Raw genomic sequence first — 14577 nt, forward strand, 5'->3', positions numbered from 1 at the left:
GCCGGTACTTGGCGCGGCCTGGTTCAGGTTGCGGAAGGATGCGATGCGGCGCGGCGAGCCCGGACGCGGTGAATGCGATGACCGAGTTCTTCGAGAGACATCCGGGGTGATCGGTGGGAGGAGGCACGGATAGTTGGGCATTATACATGCAGATGGGACCAAAATTAACAATGTAGATAGAGAAGGTACAAAAAGCATTGAAAGCGTTCCGATCCTTTAGGCACTACAACGTTGTCCACATGATCTCGCTCCTCCACACCTTCGCATTCACATACAGATGTACGCTGCCCGATTCACAGACACTCAGTTACCTCCCTCACGCAACGTCTCCCGCACCTCCCCAATCACCACCGCCCTCAATTTCTCCGCATCCAAGAACCGTGCCTCGTCCTCCTTGAGTTCCGCCGCCACCTTGTCCGACTGGTATTCCGCAAAGAACGCCTGGAACGCCTCCCCGTTCTCAAACGTGAGTTCCGAAATGACATCGCATTGGAAATCCGCCTGGCTGCCCAGGAGCACCGTCGCCGGGTACACGCCGTCAGAGTCGACGGCGTCGCCCCGGTGGATGTAGCGCCGGGCGTGGGAGGTGGGAAACGTGGCGGAGAGTAGGCGCCGCAGGAGGGGGATGTGCGTGCTCTCCAGGTAGTCGCGGAATTCCGTCGGGGAGAGGCCCGGCTTGCGGTGGGCAAAGAGTAGTACTTTAAAGACCATGAGGAATAGTTGTCGTTGACAAGAAAGAACAGACTCTGCTGATGTTTCTTACCGCGTGGCTGTCGGTTGACCGACCAGAAGTGATCAACACGCACTTGCGGCTTTTGATACGTCACAGCTTACAAACGAGCACGCTAATCGGCTGTTTCGGGGCAGAGTTGGGCTGTCTTTGTGCTAGACTTCAAAATCGGCGCCTTCCAGATAGAGTTCGGGCCGGCGACAGCGGCACCAGCTGCAGGGCCGTACGCAGTAGAGAAGTCCCCTCTTGCGGCCCGCCAAGGCGGACTGTTTCACAGTATCAAGGTGAATACATATTGAGATTTGAGCAAGTGACGAATAATTCCATCATTGGTAGCCCGCAGGGGTGGACAACGCCCATTTGTCATTACCATTATTGTAACCAATTCTATATTCCAAGTAGAGATGTCAAGTTGTACATTTTCCGCTTTCCCCATATCATTATTAAACCTCTTCCGTTCCGGCCTCGGGCTTCTTCTTTGCCCGAATATCCTTCCAGCCCAGCCCAAACGCCAGGAAGAAGCAGATGCCCGAACACCCGATCGCAATGTAGTAGTTGCGTCGGATGCTCTCGTTGTACGCGATCAGCACGTTTTGCAGGTCCGTCGGGTCCTGGACCGTCTTCCAGACGCCGGTCGCGCCGGCCTGGATGATCTCCTGGGCGGGGATGTCGGGCGCGTACCGGGGGATCGTCGTGCGCAGGCTGGTGGTGAAGACGGTCTGGGCGATGCTCAGGAAGACGGCGCCGCCGAGGGTCTGGGTGAAGGTCAGGATGGAGATGGAGACGGAGATGAGTCTTCGGGAGACGGAGTTTTGGATGGCGATGAAGGGCATCTGCATGCCGAGGCCGCGGCCGAAGCCGACGATGACCTGGTACCCGATCCAGCTACCGATGCTGCTGTGCGGTCCGAGCAGCGTGAGGGTGCCGTGGCCGATCGAGGTGATGACGGCAGAGGCCACGGCGAATGGTAGATAGTAGCCCACTCGGGTGACTGGAGAGGCGAAGATTGGTCAGTAAGACAAGCAACATGATGGGGTCCTGGGGTAAGACAGGGTACGAACTGGCGATGCCAGAGCCCACGGTGCTGATGAGCTGGCTGAGGATGCTCGGCAGCAGATCGACGCCGCTCATCATGGGCGAGGCGTTCTTGACCGCCTGGAAGTAGATGGGCAGGTAGTACACCACGACCTGCATCATGGAGAAGAAGAAGAACATGAACGCGCAGCTCGCCCAGACGGTGCGGATCTTCAGCATGCCGAGCGGGATCATGGCCTCCTCGCCCATGCGCCACTCCCACGCCAAGAAGACGAGAAAATTCGCGCCGGCGCCGCAGAACAGCCCAATCACGGTCGCGCTGTTCCAGGCGTAGTCGTTGCCGCCCCATTCGAGGGCGAGCAGCAGCATGATGATGGAGGGCGCGAAGAGCACGAAGCCGAGGAGGTCGAGCTTGGTTTGGACGGTGCGGAGGACGGTGTCGGTGCGCGGCTTGACCTGCGTCGGGATGGAGATGACGAGGAGCAGGGCGGCGACGAGCGCGCCGATGGGCAGGTTGATGTAGAAACACCAGCGCCAGGTGGTGTACTCGGTGAACGCGCCGCCGAGGAGGGGGCCGACGACGACGCCCATCTGCGCGACTACATGTCTTCGTTAGTTTTTGGGCTGAGTGGGGAGGAGGAGGAGGAGGGGGAGGAGGTTGCGTACTGGCCATCATGGCGCCCATGTACATGGGCCGCTTTGGTAGGGGCACGGCGATGGAGATGATGGTCAGCGCGCCGTTCATGAGGCCCGCGCCGCCGAGCCCGGCGACGGCGCGGCTGACGATGAGCATCTTGGAGGACTGCGCGACGCCGCACAGCAGCGAGCCGAGCTCGAAGATGCCGAAGAAGGTGAGGAAGACGATCTTGGAGTTGAAGTAGGTGTAGATCTTGCCGGCGAGCGGCTGCAGCGCGCAGTTGGCGAGCAGGTAGGCGCTGCCGTACCAGCCGACGTCGGTGAGGGAGTGGAAGTCGCTGGTGATTCGGGGGGTGGCCTGTAGAGGAGCGTTGGTTTTCGGGCAAAGTCTGTGATGAAGGGTAGGGCGGGTATACTGACTGTGGCGACGATGGAGATGTCGAGGAGCATGAGGAAGGCGACCAGGGACAAGGCCACGAAGACGAGCTGGAGCTTGATGCCGGTGACGTAGTTTTCGCTGCCGCTCTTGGTTTGCGTCAAGGCTAGTTGGGCATCGGCTTCGGGGGCTGCATCAGTTGCATCGGCTGCAGGGCCTGCATCGTGCTGTGAGACTTTCTCGTCGAGCTCGCTCACCGAAGGCGGCGGGAGCGAGCCCGGTGCGTGTTGTCGTTGTGATTCCGTCGCCATGATGTATCGACCATACGCAAATATCTAGCGTATCGTCGTAGTGTAGTTTCGTGAAAGCGTAAGCACAGCAGTAGCGAGATTATTTACTGAGGGTGGGCGGGCGAAGTGTATTGTTATATATTGGGGTAGGCATGGTCACCGGGCTTGTCGAGTCTCCGACTGTGGGACAGGGCTCGCCGCCAAGGGTGCTGGCGGAGATAGAACGGTCTATGTCCGCTCCGTCATTGTGGTGCGAAAAAAGAATGAAGGGGAAGGGAAGGAAGGATGGTAAAGCCAATCATGCAACGCATACCAGGCAAACGGGCTGCCTAGACAGAAGAGTAAAAAAGTAAAAAGGTTCCCCACCACGGGGACCGGTGGTCGTTTATGGCCGATGGCCGCGGACGGTAGTCTATTGGTAGTTTTACTGAGTACACAGGGCTACCTAGCTAATTGCACCGTCCGGCAGCGATGAATGTACCATCGTCTTGAATCTGCCAAGAGATGACAGCTCTGATCCGCGTCCTTGGCGGACCCGGCTTTCACTCAAGCAAGACCCGAGCTCTTGTCAGCGCTCGGGTTGTACCCTTGACTTCGGGTATAACTTAAGTATGCTTGTAGTCCCCTCGTCACTCAGTAATTCGGATGCTGTCAGTGCTTGTTCGCTTGCTTCGCGGTGACAAAGCCAGTGCCACATGGGTGGTGGTGTCCAACTTTGTTCTAGCGTCGGGACCGAAATACAATGTCGGTCCCGAGCCTACCACGGGGCATCAGACGAAGCCGCGGATTTTAGAATGGAGAACAGGCAGAAAACGTTAGTTAGACCTTATTGGTCCGCTATTTTGTCACTGCTGCTCCAACTTGCCCCCATCTGGATTGCCATGCCTCATTCACAACCTCGACTGTTTTCCATTTTTGCATCCTCTTCACCTTATATGCCTTTTTGCCTGGCGGACTGCTCTCACATATAAGCACACAAGTTCTCACGAGCTCATTAAAACAAGTAGAGTATAGTAAACGTGAATTTGTCCTCAGACAGCTAACCTAAAAAACCCAATGCTTCTAGCATCTGAATATGAAGTGTCGTGTATATACAAAGGCACCGGCAAGAGAACAACCAGTTACTCGCTCGGGCACCATAAAAGAAAAAGAAAACAATCCAAACGCCAGTTTTCAGAACCAAAAAATGACAAATTGGCGGCTCGTCCAACGATGAATCAAATCTGGCTAAGCTGGGGGCCCATTCAAGGCCCAAAGCAAGTATGCAATTCAACACATGATAAGGAAACTCGTGTCAAAGGAGTCGCTTAGTGGTCGTATCCAGCTCCGCGCTGCCAGGGACTGTAGCTTGTTAGCACGTATACATTAGAGTGAAGTGGTAGAGTAGTATTACCTGGATGAGTTTTGCTGTCTATAATTGCCCTGACCAGGCGGTGGAGGACGCTGCTGTGGAGGCGGCCCGCGACTTTGCATTTGCGGAGACGGTCCGCGGCTCATCTGCGGCGACGGGGCTCGGCCGTGCTGGGGAGAAGGCCCACGATTGGGAATCGGGCCCCTTTGCGGCGCCGGCGCGAGGGACTGGTTGCCGAACGGGTTGGCCTGGCCTGGGCCGGGCGACTGTGAGCGGTACGGGCTCTCGGATCGGGCACCAGGGAACAGAGGCATCGAAGGGTTGACGGGCGATCTGGGACCCTGGCCGCCCTGGTGGAACGAGGCCTGAGACTGGTTGCCAGAGGAAAAGGGATCCTTGCGGCCAGCGTCGAGAAGAGAATCGTGGTCATCATCAAGATCGAGCGGGGCCTTGTAGCCCCCCATCTTGTCACCGCGAGCGGTGACGCCGAGAGCATCGAGTTCGGTAGTGGCGTTAAGCTGGGTCTGAGATTTCATAAAGGACGCCCGGTCGTCGGCCATGTACTGATAGCGAGCATCGGGGTTTTTGCGGAAGAAGCTGACGGTAGTGGATGCAATAACCATGATGAGCAAGATGAGAGAGAAAGCAGCGTTAAGAACGAAGAGAACCACACCGACGACACCGACCATCAACGGAGGGGCGCCAAAAACGTTGGAGAAGATGAGTAGGAAGATGGCGTTGAGGAAGTTGATAACACAGATGGCAATGTTGAACGAGTTTGTGGGCTTATCCATCCACGGTCTCATAACGGAGGCAGCAATAAGTGCGGCGACTTCAACGATGATGAGGCAGATGGCCTGTGCGACGGAACTCTTCTGGCCAAAGGCAATCACCATAGATTTGACGAGTGCGTATGCTAGGACAGGGGCGATAAAGTAGTAAGCAGAAGCACGGAACTGCATATACAGGAAGCCCCAGCGGTTGAGAGCCTGCGGATCTGAGAAGAGAATGTAGGCCGGGTTCTGGTGCATGGCGACGGAGCGACGAGCAATGCGAATGACCTTGCTGGCGCCCCAGCCGAGCGTAACAATAAGACCAAAGAGGAAAACGACAGCCAAAACAACCTCGGCGGGCGAATCAACCTGAGTAAACTCCCAGAGGCAGAGCAGAGTGACACCGGGGAAGCCGAGGAGAGCAACACGGTAGAGAATGCCCTTGAGAACAGTAAGCCAGCCGTTGCGGAAGTCCAGAAAGCGGTCGTTCTTCATGACTTGGTTCTTGGCGAGCACCTCGCAAATGCCCTTGAAAGCGGCTACACCCAGGACGGTGAAGAGAGCAAAAAGGACAAAGAAGATGAGACCAGTCATGAAGAGGTTCGTCGTCTCAATTTTGGCGCGGAAAGCCACACGCTGGATGCCGTAAACGATGTAGGTGCCCTGGCTCGTCTCAATGTTGGCACGCTTAGCCATGGAGTGAACAACCTTGGGGGCCATGGCGACAGCGCGGTTGAACAAGTCGACGCTAGTGTTTACGGCGGCCTCGGCCACGTCAAGGCCTCTCTTTTGGACTTGGACGGAGCGGGTGAGCAAGTTGTCAAAAATGGTGGACGGCGTGCCGCCGGTGGCGCGCTGATACCAAGTGGTGAGGTCCTGGAGGAAGCCGACGCGGATGATACCGAGGGACCACTGGAAGTTCTGGGTCCAGGCCATGACGATGGGAGGCATCTTGACGCTGGTGAGGCCAGCAATGGCCTGCGATTGGAAGTAACCAAAGAGCGAGAGGGAATTGGCGGCGACATGGGCGGCGGTGTTGTATTGGCCGAGGCCGTTGACAATGGCAGAGGAGATAAGGGCCAAGCCAGCAATAATGGCAGTAGCCCACTTGACTCCAGCCAAGTCGACAGTCTTTCCGTTGGAGATGTCGGCCTCGACGCAGGCGACGGCGCCGGAACCATCGGTGCCGTTGATAAGCACACGAACCTTGGCGTCCAGGTCAGGGATGGCATAGGCGATTCCGGGAATCTTCGAGGCGGCACCCTCGCCCAAGTTCAGGTTGAAGTCGAGAGGAATCTTGCCGGCAGTCATGGGACAGAGGCCCTGGAGCGTGGTGGTGCAGGGATCGACGGTCTGGTGGATGATCTGATAGCCGTAGGCGGTGACGGTCAGGTCAAACTTGACATAGCCGTGGATGGTCGAGGTGGCGACAATCTTGACGAAGGCGGTATTGTTGTTTGGCGTAAAGGTGACTTGGAAGAGGGAGGCAGAGAAGCCCGAGTTGTCCTGACAGGTACTGAGGGCGAGGGACTGCAGCTTGTTCTCGGCCTGTACGGGCGACAGGAGAGTGGCGGCCGCTGCGAGCAACAGCAGCGGCGCCTTGAATAGGGACCGCATGGTATTGGAGGTGGGTGAAGAGACGGACGGGTGCTCGGATTCGTAGGCGGAATCGGGAGTGCGGAGGTGGGAAGTCGCAAAAGTCGGTCGGCGGGCGTATTTGGTAGTCGGAGAATCGGGGGCTGTCGAAGCGGATATCCGAATGGGTACTGAAGAGAAGTGATGCGAATTGTGGTTAAGAGAGAGAGATGCTTTCTACCAGAGAAAAGACAAAACGCAGGTGTAATTGAATGGACTGTTAATCGAGTCGCGAAAAAAATAACGAAAGGAGACGGACGACTGGGATAGCGAGCGTGGACAGGGAATATATGGAAGCAGGAGGTCGACAAATAGTGTACCTCTTGCAGCTAGATTCCCTCTTTTTGTCGAAAGAAGAACTAGTTCAAGGTGTTAGGAAACGAAGAATTGAGGCTGGTCATGAGGTGACCGTTTGATGGAGGGAAAAAGCAGATGGGACTGGCGGCTCGGAAGTAAGGGGGGGGTTGTGCTTTGTGCTGGGGTTGGATTTGACTTGCGTGCGCCGCCTGACTGAGGAACGATGCGACCCCTGTAACTTACCTGTAGCCCGTAGGACCTTGATTTTTGGGTGAGGCAAAGCAAAGGGGAGAGAGGGGGGGTTGGCCGGGGTGGGTGAGGCTGCGCCCACCTTGGCGGATGGGATTGTGGAAACGAGGGATTGGCTAAAAATGGGACAGGGGCTCGGCATGGGCCTCCAGGCACAGGCCGCTCACAAGTGGTTGGGAAGACGCTGGATGCGATGGCCACTAAAATGCGCTGTACGGGTATCAGTGGGCTGGCGATGCTCCAGACTGCAAGTCTGGATGCTGTTGTTGTTGGTGCAGTCTGCAGGCGCTAATTCGCAAAATCGGGCGCAGCGAATCACAGCAGGCGACGGCGGGGTTTTGCATCGACCCGGTGTACCAGATGAGTGGGCCGAGATGGGCTGTGCAGTACATGGGATTTGCACACTGAAATGCGGGTGCGAGAGGTAACTCGACCAAGATCAACTTGTACGGTGCACCGCAGCACGATAGCACAAGACGAAGCGAGAGAAAAACGGCAAACCGCCAAGTCTGCCAATGTGTAGTTTCTTCGTATACTTGGCTAGCCTATGTATACAACATAGTGGCAGGGCAGAGTGATAATCTGGGCAGCAGAGTAAACAATCTCCAACCCCGCGATTAAGGGTTATTATGCCTCTCGCATACGCATCAACAGCCTTTACGATAACTCGTGCAGCCCGATCCACCAGCGCAAAGCATCTCTCCAACCCCCCGCAACAGAAATATGCTCCGTAGATCAACCCGGTTTAATATGGAGGCTGGTGAAGCTGTCTTTACACTTAACTCACAGGAACAATAGAAAAAACGTGACCATTCCTGCCCGTCAGCACCATTGGCTCGGCGCCACCCCGCTACTGGGAAGCTCGAATTCCAGTTATCCGTACATCCACTCTTTTAACCTGAGCCATTCTTTGCGCTAACCTAACAGCCAGGGGGTACCCAACTCACTAGACCAGGGGTAAACAATAAGCATTGTTGGACGAGAAACCTGTTGTGTAAGGAGTACCCGTCGTTACTTTGTGAAGCCCTTTGTAATAAGATCCAACAAGAAAGCAATCAACGAAGTTTGCAAAAAGAGAGGGAAACAAAAGTCATCGAATTTTCCGCGACTCGCATTCCTCTTGCATAGCCTTCTCGCCAAGTAAACCCCCCCCCCTTCGCTTGAACAGCCGCCCACCGCAAATTGCCCAGCCAATGCCCAGCCCAGCCCAGCCGCCCAGCCCTTCTTCCTCTTGGCCTTTTTTTCTCGCCGCCTTCTCGGACCTTTCTTGGCTTACCTACTACGTTGAGTGCATTTTCCGCCCGGGGAGCCTCAGCCGCCCAAGGCCCTGGGCTGTGTCTTTGTGCTTTCATTGGCCGAGCTCGGCAAACATTGGCGTGCGAGCAGGTTTGACAGCTGCGCGGGTTCGTGTGCAGCATCATCTATTTACTTCCACAACTCGTATCTGTGCGTGCCACGGATCGCTTTCACCTGTGATGGATGTCAGCCTCGCGGCGCCCCCATCTCCTGCAAAACGTCAAGCGTCGTGCGGCTGGCCTCCTCTTACGGGTACTGCAGGGTAGCGATACAGCCCGCCGACCAGTAACTAGGAGGGAGAGACGGAAGAACGGCAGCGCAACTCGATCTGCGTTGTAACCATATGCCGTCTCTGCCATTCAATTTGATTTCTAGCCGTCTGTTGTGCTGTCGCTGACCTGAAACGCCGAACTTGTAGCGGCCCGTCCAGGAACTTGGGATGGTATCTGCTCGCGGCCATTACTGTTTCACCCCAGCTTCAGATGCTCTAGACCAGACAGAGGATACGAGTTGTTGGCGACAAAAAACGTCACATGTATTTTCGTCATTATTGCCACATTCTCGTAGCAAAATGAATTTACGTATAAAAGTATAGATCTCTATACATTTCAATACATGAAGCAGTCGCTCATTACATCATGTCAACATTATAGCAAAGTATATCACCCTCACTCCATTACTGTAGTCTACACCTCATCACAGTACATCCCACTGCGTATTCCATGGCTTGTTACCCTTTGAATAGTCCACGCCGTGCTTGTACGTGCTCATCAGCTCCTCCTGGTCCACGCCGCAATGCGTCTGCCCATCGCGGCCCTCGAACCACCCCAGCCCGTACGTCGCGCCGCCGTCGCACTCCCGCAGCCGCCGCGCCATCTCCGTGCCGTTCAACTTGGCCGTCCCCACGAAGCGGTACAGCATCTTGCTCTGGTGGATGAACGCGAGCACCGACGCGATCGTGTTGGGTTGCCGCGGCAGGAACGGGTGGCGCCGCCGCACGAACACGACCGTCGCCACGACTGTCATGTACAGCAGCACGAACATGGTGAGCCCAAAGCTCACGGAAAATGACACGATCGTGTCCTGCCCCGCGTAGATGCTCTTGAGGTTGTTGCTGTCGTTGTCGGCGGGCTCGTCGCGGCCCGTGTAGGCCTTGATGAAGCCCTGCCCGTCCGACGTCGTCAGCCCGGTGACGAAGACGGTCAGGAACTCGGCCAGGATGCTGCCAAAGCCCACAAAGAACATGATAAGGTGCCCGTTGGCCAGCGCCCGCAGCGGCATGTACCCGAACGGCAGCGCTGTGTAGTCGAGCGTGAGGATCTTGGACGGCGCGTGCCGCCGCGACAGGATGTAGTAGGGCTCCATCATGCGCACCGCCGTCTCCATCCCGTTCCACGACAGCTTCAGGCACACCGCCCACGCCGTCGCGAACCACGGCGCTTTGTCCGTCACCACGCCGGCGTCGGTGAAGACGAATGCCGGCACGAACCCCATAAACGCAACAAGCGCGACGATGAACGTTACGCACCCGCCCGGCCGTAGCATCAGGGGGTGCGGGTTGTCCGACATGTGGTTGACGGGTTCGTCGTCCACCCCGTAGAACTTTTCCCTATCCTTGGCAGACGTCAGGTTCTCGTCGTCGGGCGCCAGGGAAGAGTTTTTCAACATGTAGCGGTGATATTTTAGCTTGTGGTGAATGTCGTTATGCTTGGCCGTGTCCATGTCCTTGAAGTCCATGAGGATGTGGCTCACCACCGCCATGGACGCGAGGCCCGCGATGCCGCGCACGTCCGAGTTGAGGCCGGAGCGTCGCTTCTGCAGCAAAACAAACAGCACGGTCGCCAGCACCGCGCAGATGGTCAGCGTCGACGTCAGCAGCCGCGACCACGTCGACGAAAAGGTGAGCGTCTTCTCCGCGTCCGGGTGCGCGTTGCGCTCGCGCAGGCTCGGCGTGAGAATGACCGAGGCCGCCGCAAACGTCGGCCCGAGCGAGCCCGCCAGCAGCGTGCCGAGCGACGACACGGCGACAGTGTAGTGGCCCAGCTTCAGCGCGCGAATCGGCCGTACGAGGTTGAAGCTCGTCACGTAGTCGACGTTGATAGATTCGGAGGCCAGCGCGCCGCCATCCTTGGACAGCTGGTAGAAGGCCTCGAGGCGGCGCACCTCAAAGTCGGTAAACTGCCACAGCACACCGTACACGACGGCCGCGAGCGTCGGCAGGAACTTGACGGCGAAGTAGATAAGCGGCTGGACCTCCTTGGGCGAGTGGAATGCTAGGATGGGCGTGTCACGGAAGCGCCTGAACAGCACCTCCTGCATGACGGCCAGGCCAACGGACACGAGCACCAGCAGCGTCAGGTGTGGCCAACGCATCGACCACGGCTTCCAGTTGGGCTTGGGAAAGAAGATTTGCCGCTTGAGCGCCGCGCTGGGGAACGTGGAGCGCCGCAGCGCGTCCGGCTGCTCGTCGTCGCCGTGGATGGGCAAGTGGCCGCCCTCGATGCTGCTCAGGTCCGCGCTCGGCTCCTCGATGATGACCTCGATGACGCGCCCTAGGCGGTCGGCTTCGTCCTGGCCGCGCGTCTTGATGGTCTCGGCGCGGGTCGGCGGCCGCGAGGCCCGGAGTAAGGTAAAGGAGCGGGACATGCTCCGAGGGGTGCTCGGCGAGGCAAGCAACTCGGCGTCGCGGAGCGTCGAGTCTGCACGGAAGCCTTGGCCCAGGCCGCCGGACAGGACGCCTTGTGACTCCTGTTGCTGCCACTGGGAGAGGTATTCGTTATCGTGTGCGGAGAGCGGACCGAGCGCCGACCCAACGTCAAAGCCCACGGGCGACATTGGCGGCATGTCGTCCGAGACTTGACGCGTGTGTTGAGGAAACACGGGCGTCATGCCCATGGGAGCAGGATGCGAGAGCAGTGTCATGGCGTACGACTCGTCGTCGCCGTGCTCAGGAATGGCGTTGCCTAGGGTTGGCGCATAGCTGCTGCGAGAGCGGAAGCTTGTCGCCGAGGATCGTCGTCCGGTCGTTGGTCTCGAGACTTCGTTGCCGCCCACAAGCGGTGCATACCGTCGTGAGTTGGAGTAGGAGAGGGACCCACGCCAAGACGGTCGTCGAGACTGGTAGTTCGTTTCGTCTCCGAAGGGTGACACGACTGAACTGCCGCCGCCGCCGCCGCTGTATGGCGAGACGGCGACTGTGCTGCCGCTGCCGCCGGCACTGTACAACGACGTCGGGGAGGCTACGGCATAGATCGGGCTGGCTATGGTTGATTCGCTGACGGTAGATGCCTCATAGGGACTGATGCCAATGTCGGTGACGTTCGAGATGTTGGAGCTTCGGTGGGATAGCTCGAGTTCGGGAGATGGACGAGGGAGGGGAGAAGCGGCGGCGTGGCCTTGGCGCAGGGGCTCCTTGCCTCGTTCGCTATTCCAATCCATTCCCTAGGATTCAAACCATTGTCGGACGGCGAAAGGACGTTGTCTCGTGGTGGGCGAGGCGGCGCAGTCGTCGCCAAGGTTTTTGTTGTTCGGTTGGCTGTAGCGGGGCGGCGAATGAAGCAAACGACGCGATGCAATATGAACGGGTGAAGGCTGGACTTTAGTGCTTGAGAGTAAAGCTGCGAGGTTGAAAGAATGGAGGAGAAAAAAGTGACTGGAAATGAAGGACAGAAGAAGGACGAGATTTGAAGGAGCGTCTGGACAGGTCGGAGATGTTGGCGGCCTGCCTCAGCTGGCGGCGCTGGAGCTGAAGTGCAGCAAGTGGGCAGGCGACCAGCCACCATTGGCTGCGGGAGGGGATCTCTATTCTTGGCTTTGGGGCACCCGTTCGGGCGAGTAATTAATCCCACGTTGGCTTTCTAAGCTCAAAAAGCAAGCCTCACCATGCCAGGAAAAAATAGGGCTGCCTAGTGCGTTGCTTTTTGTAGCCAAACGTAGTTTCGTTTATTCTTATTTATTAGCGTAGCCGGACCAAGATGGTATCAAGCTGCGGCGGTGGGATAGGTACCTATGTACATACATACCTACATACATAGCTAAAGTCTGGGTCAGGAGTCGGCTTCTGCTTGCTGTGTTGCAGCCGCCTAGCAGGTCTTTGTGCCCGCGGCCACCCCATGGACCTCGAGACGACCTAGTGCCAGCGGCCTCCCGGCGCTATTGATGAGGCTGGACGCCCTCATTGCCATTTCTCGTATTTCCATCTCGGTTGTGGTGGTACTTATTGGGTGGGGCGCGATTCCAGTTCACAAGTTGATGCTGCAGCCATGGCGATCATGGCGCGAGCAAAGGGCGTTGGGGTAAAAATCTGTAAAAAAAAAAAAAAGGAACGTCGTTACCCAATCGCGACAGATTTTAATGACAGAGTCAAGGAATAAGTAACGGACATACAAAAGGATGAGAAATCTAAATATAGGCAAGATAGCCGTAATTTTCAAAGGAACCTCTATCTGTCGTAGCAGATCACAGATTACGGTGGACTGGAATACTTGTGAGAAGGAAATTATGTCTCTGTATTTGAAAGAAGCAGTTTTTCACGATGCGTCTAATATACCAAAAAGCCCACATAACGCCATGCTGAAATGAAAAGGCAAGACTGCAGCCGAAAACAAGACCACACTTAGCCCAACTACAGAACCAGAAATGCAGCTAACATGAGCGCTGCGGCGCCGACCCAGTGGGTACAACTGAGCATCTGCCCGGCCGAGACCTGGCCGCAGCAGGTGCGGTTGTAGGTGACGTTGTTGAGGCGTGCGGCGGCGAGGAATACGGAGCCGTTGATTTTGTCGGAACCGTAGTTGTAGTAGTCGACGTTGAGGAAGTTGGGGGCGCGACCCCAGTCGGAGCGGCAGTTGTTGGCGGCCATGCCGAGGCTGCCCGGGCCCTCGGCGGCGTTGGTCTGGTTGAGGAGGGAGACGGCGGGCACGAGGAGCTGAATGTCAAAGACGTTGAACTCGGCGTTGAGGTTGTGGTTCATGAGATACATGCGGTCGCGGGCGTCTTCCGGTTTGAGGTCGGGCGGGCGCTGGACGGTGCACGGGAACGCGGTGTCGGTCGGGTCAAAGGGCGTCTCCCAGACCTGCGAGAACTCGTCGAGCAGCCAGGGGACGGCGGTGTGGTTGGCATTGTAGTCGAGGAACATGATGACGCGCTTGCCGCGGAGGATGAGCTCCTCGAGCGTGGGCCAGTCGCCGAGGCGCATGGGCAGCAGCGGCGGCGTGTACGCGTACTTTTGGATGCCACTCTTCTCGATGAAGGGCTTGTAGAGCGATGCGTCCGAGTAGTTGCCGTTGCCGAGGAGGATCGTGACGACGTCATACGGGTGGTCGTCGACCCATTCGCGTACCTCGGTCAGCCAGTCGTAGATGGGGCCGGCGTCAAGGATGTCGCACGAGGTATGGCAAAAGTGCGGCTCGGTGCCGTTGGTCGGCCACTGCATCTGGCCCTGTACGAGCCGGATGCCGTCGTTCAGCTGCACCTTGACGGGCAGCGCCTGGTTGGAGGCCGAGTTGCCGGGGCGGACAAATGGCGAGTTGTGGGCCGCAACGAAGCTGATATTGCTGTAGCGGCGGGTGCAGAACTCGACGTAGTTGTTGCAGGGCTGGGTGTTTGTGGGCGTCGCGGAGGTGGTGCCGTTGCTGGTGCTCGTGGGCGTTGTCGTTGTCGTGCTGGTCGCGGTGGTGGTATCGTTGCTGCCGGTGAGGGTGATTTGTGTGCCGTAGCTCGAGTAGATGCCACTTGGGGGCCCTGTGGACGTGGATGGGGGGATGGTACGGGTGCCGGTGAAGAAGGTGAGGCCGGAGGAGTCGCTATATGAGACGACCTGAGCTAGGCCGGCCGGGGCGAGGACAACGGCGGCAACGGCCGCAAGTGATGGCCTCATGGCGATGAGAAAGACACGCGGATTGAGTTGT

At 57.5% G+C, this 14577-nt stretch overlaps 5 protein-coding genes across 5 annotated transcripts; all 5 read right to left on the reverse strand.

Annotated features, from left to right (window-relative positions):
- Positions 1–303: 303 nt before the first annotated feature.
- ISF_09324 (Dimeric alpha-beta barrel) lies at positions 304–711 on the reverse strand (the record flags this gene model as incomplete). The annotated part of the gene is made up of 1 exon (XM_018852927.1): positions 304–711. One exon carries the CDS (start codon positions 709–711, stop codon positions 304–306), a length of 408 nt encoding a protein of 135 aa, XP_018699854.1.
- A 462-nt stretch (positions 712–1173) lies between these two features.
- On the reverse strand, positions 1174–3088 carry ISF_09325 (Major facilitator superfamily domain, general substrate transporter; the record flags this gene model as incomplete). Its single annotated transcript, XM_018852928.1, has 4 exons — positions 1174–1721; positions 1792–2364; positions 2432–2759; positions 2822–3088. The coding sequence occupies 4 exons, from the start codon at positions 3086–3088 to the stop codon at positions 1174–1176; spliced, it is 1716 nt and encodes a 571-aa protein (XP_018699855.1).
- A 1286-nt stretch (positions 3089–4374) lies between these two features.
- On the reverse strand, positions 4375–6808 carry ISF_09326 (hypothetical protein; the record flags this gene model as incomplete). The annotated part of the gene is made up of 2 exons (XM_018852929.1): positions 4375–4408; positions 4461–6808. The coding sequence occupies 2 exons, from the start codon at positions 6806–6808 to the stop codon at positions 4375–4377; spliced, it is 2382 nt and encodes a 793-aa protein (XP_018699856.1).
- Positions 6809–9364: 2556 nt separating this feature from the next.
- On the reverse strand, positions 9365–12106 carry ISF_09327 (hypothetical protein; the record flags this gene model as incomplete). Its single annotated transcript, XM_018852930.1, has 1 exon — positions 9365–12106. One exon carries the CDS (start codon positions 12104–12106, stop codon positions 9365–9367), a length of 2742 nt encoding a protein of 913 aa, XP_018699857.1.
- Positions 12107–13292: 1186 nt separating this feature from the next.
- Positions 13293–14546, reverse strand: ISF_09328 (PLC-like phosphodiesterase, TIM beta/alpha-barrel domain protein; the record flags this gene model as incomplete). Its single annotated transcript, XM_018852931.1, has 1 exon — positions 13293–14546. One exon carries the CDS (start codon positions 14544–14546, stop codon positions 13293–13295), a length of 1254 nt encoding a protein of 417 aa, XP_018699858.1.
- Positions 14547–14577: the final 31 nt, after the last annotated feature.

Source organism: Cordyceps fumosorosea (assembly GCF_001636725.1).
Source record: "Cordyceps fumosorosea ARSEF 2679 chromosome Unknown scaffold_46, whole genome shotgun sequence".
Taxonomy (NCBI): Eukaryota; Fungi; Ascomycota; class Sordariomycetes; order Hypocreales; family Cordycipitaceae; genus Cordyceps; species Cordyceps fumosorosea.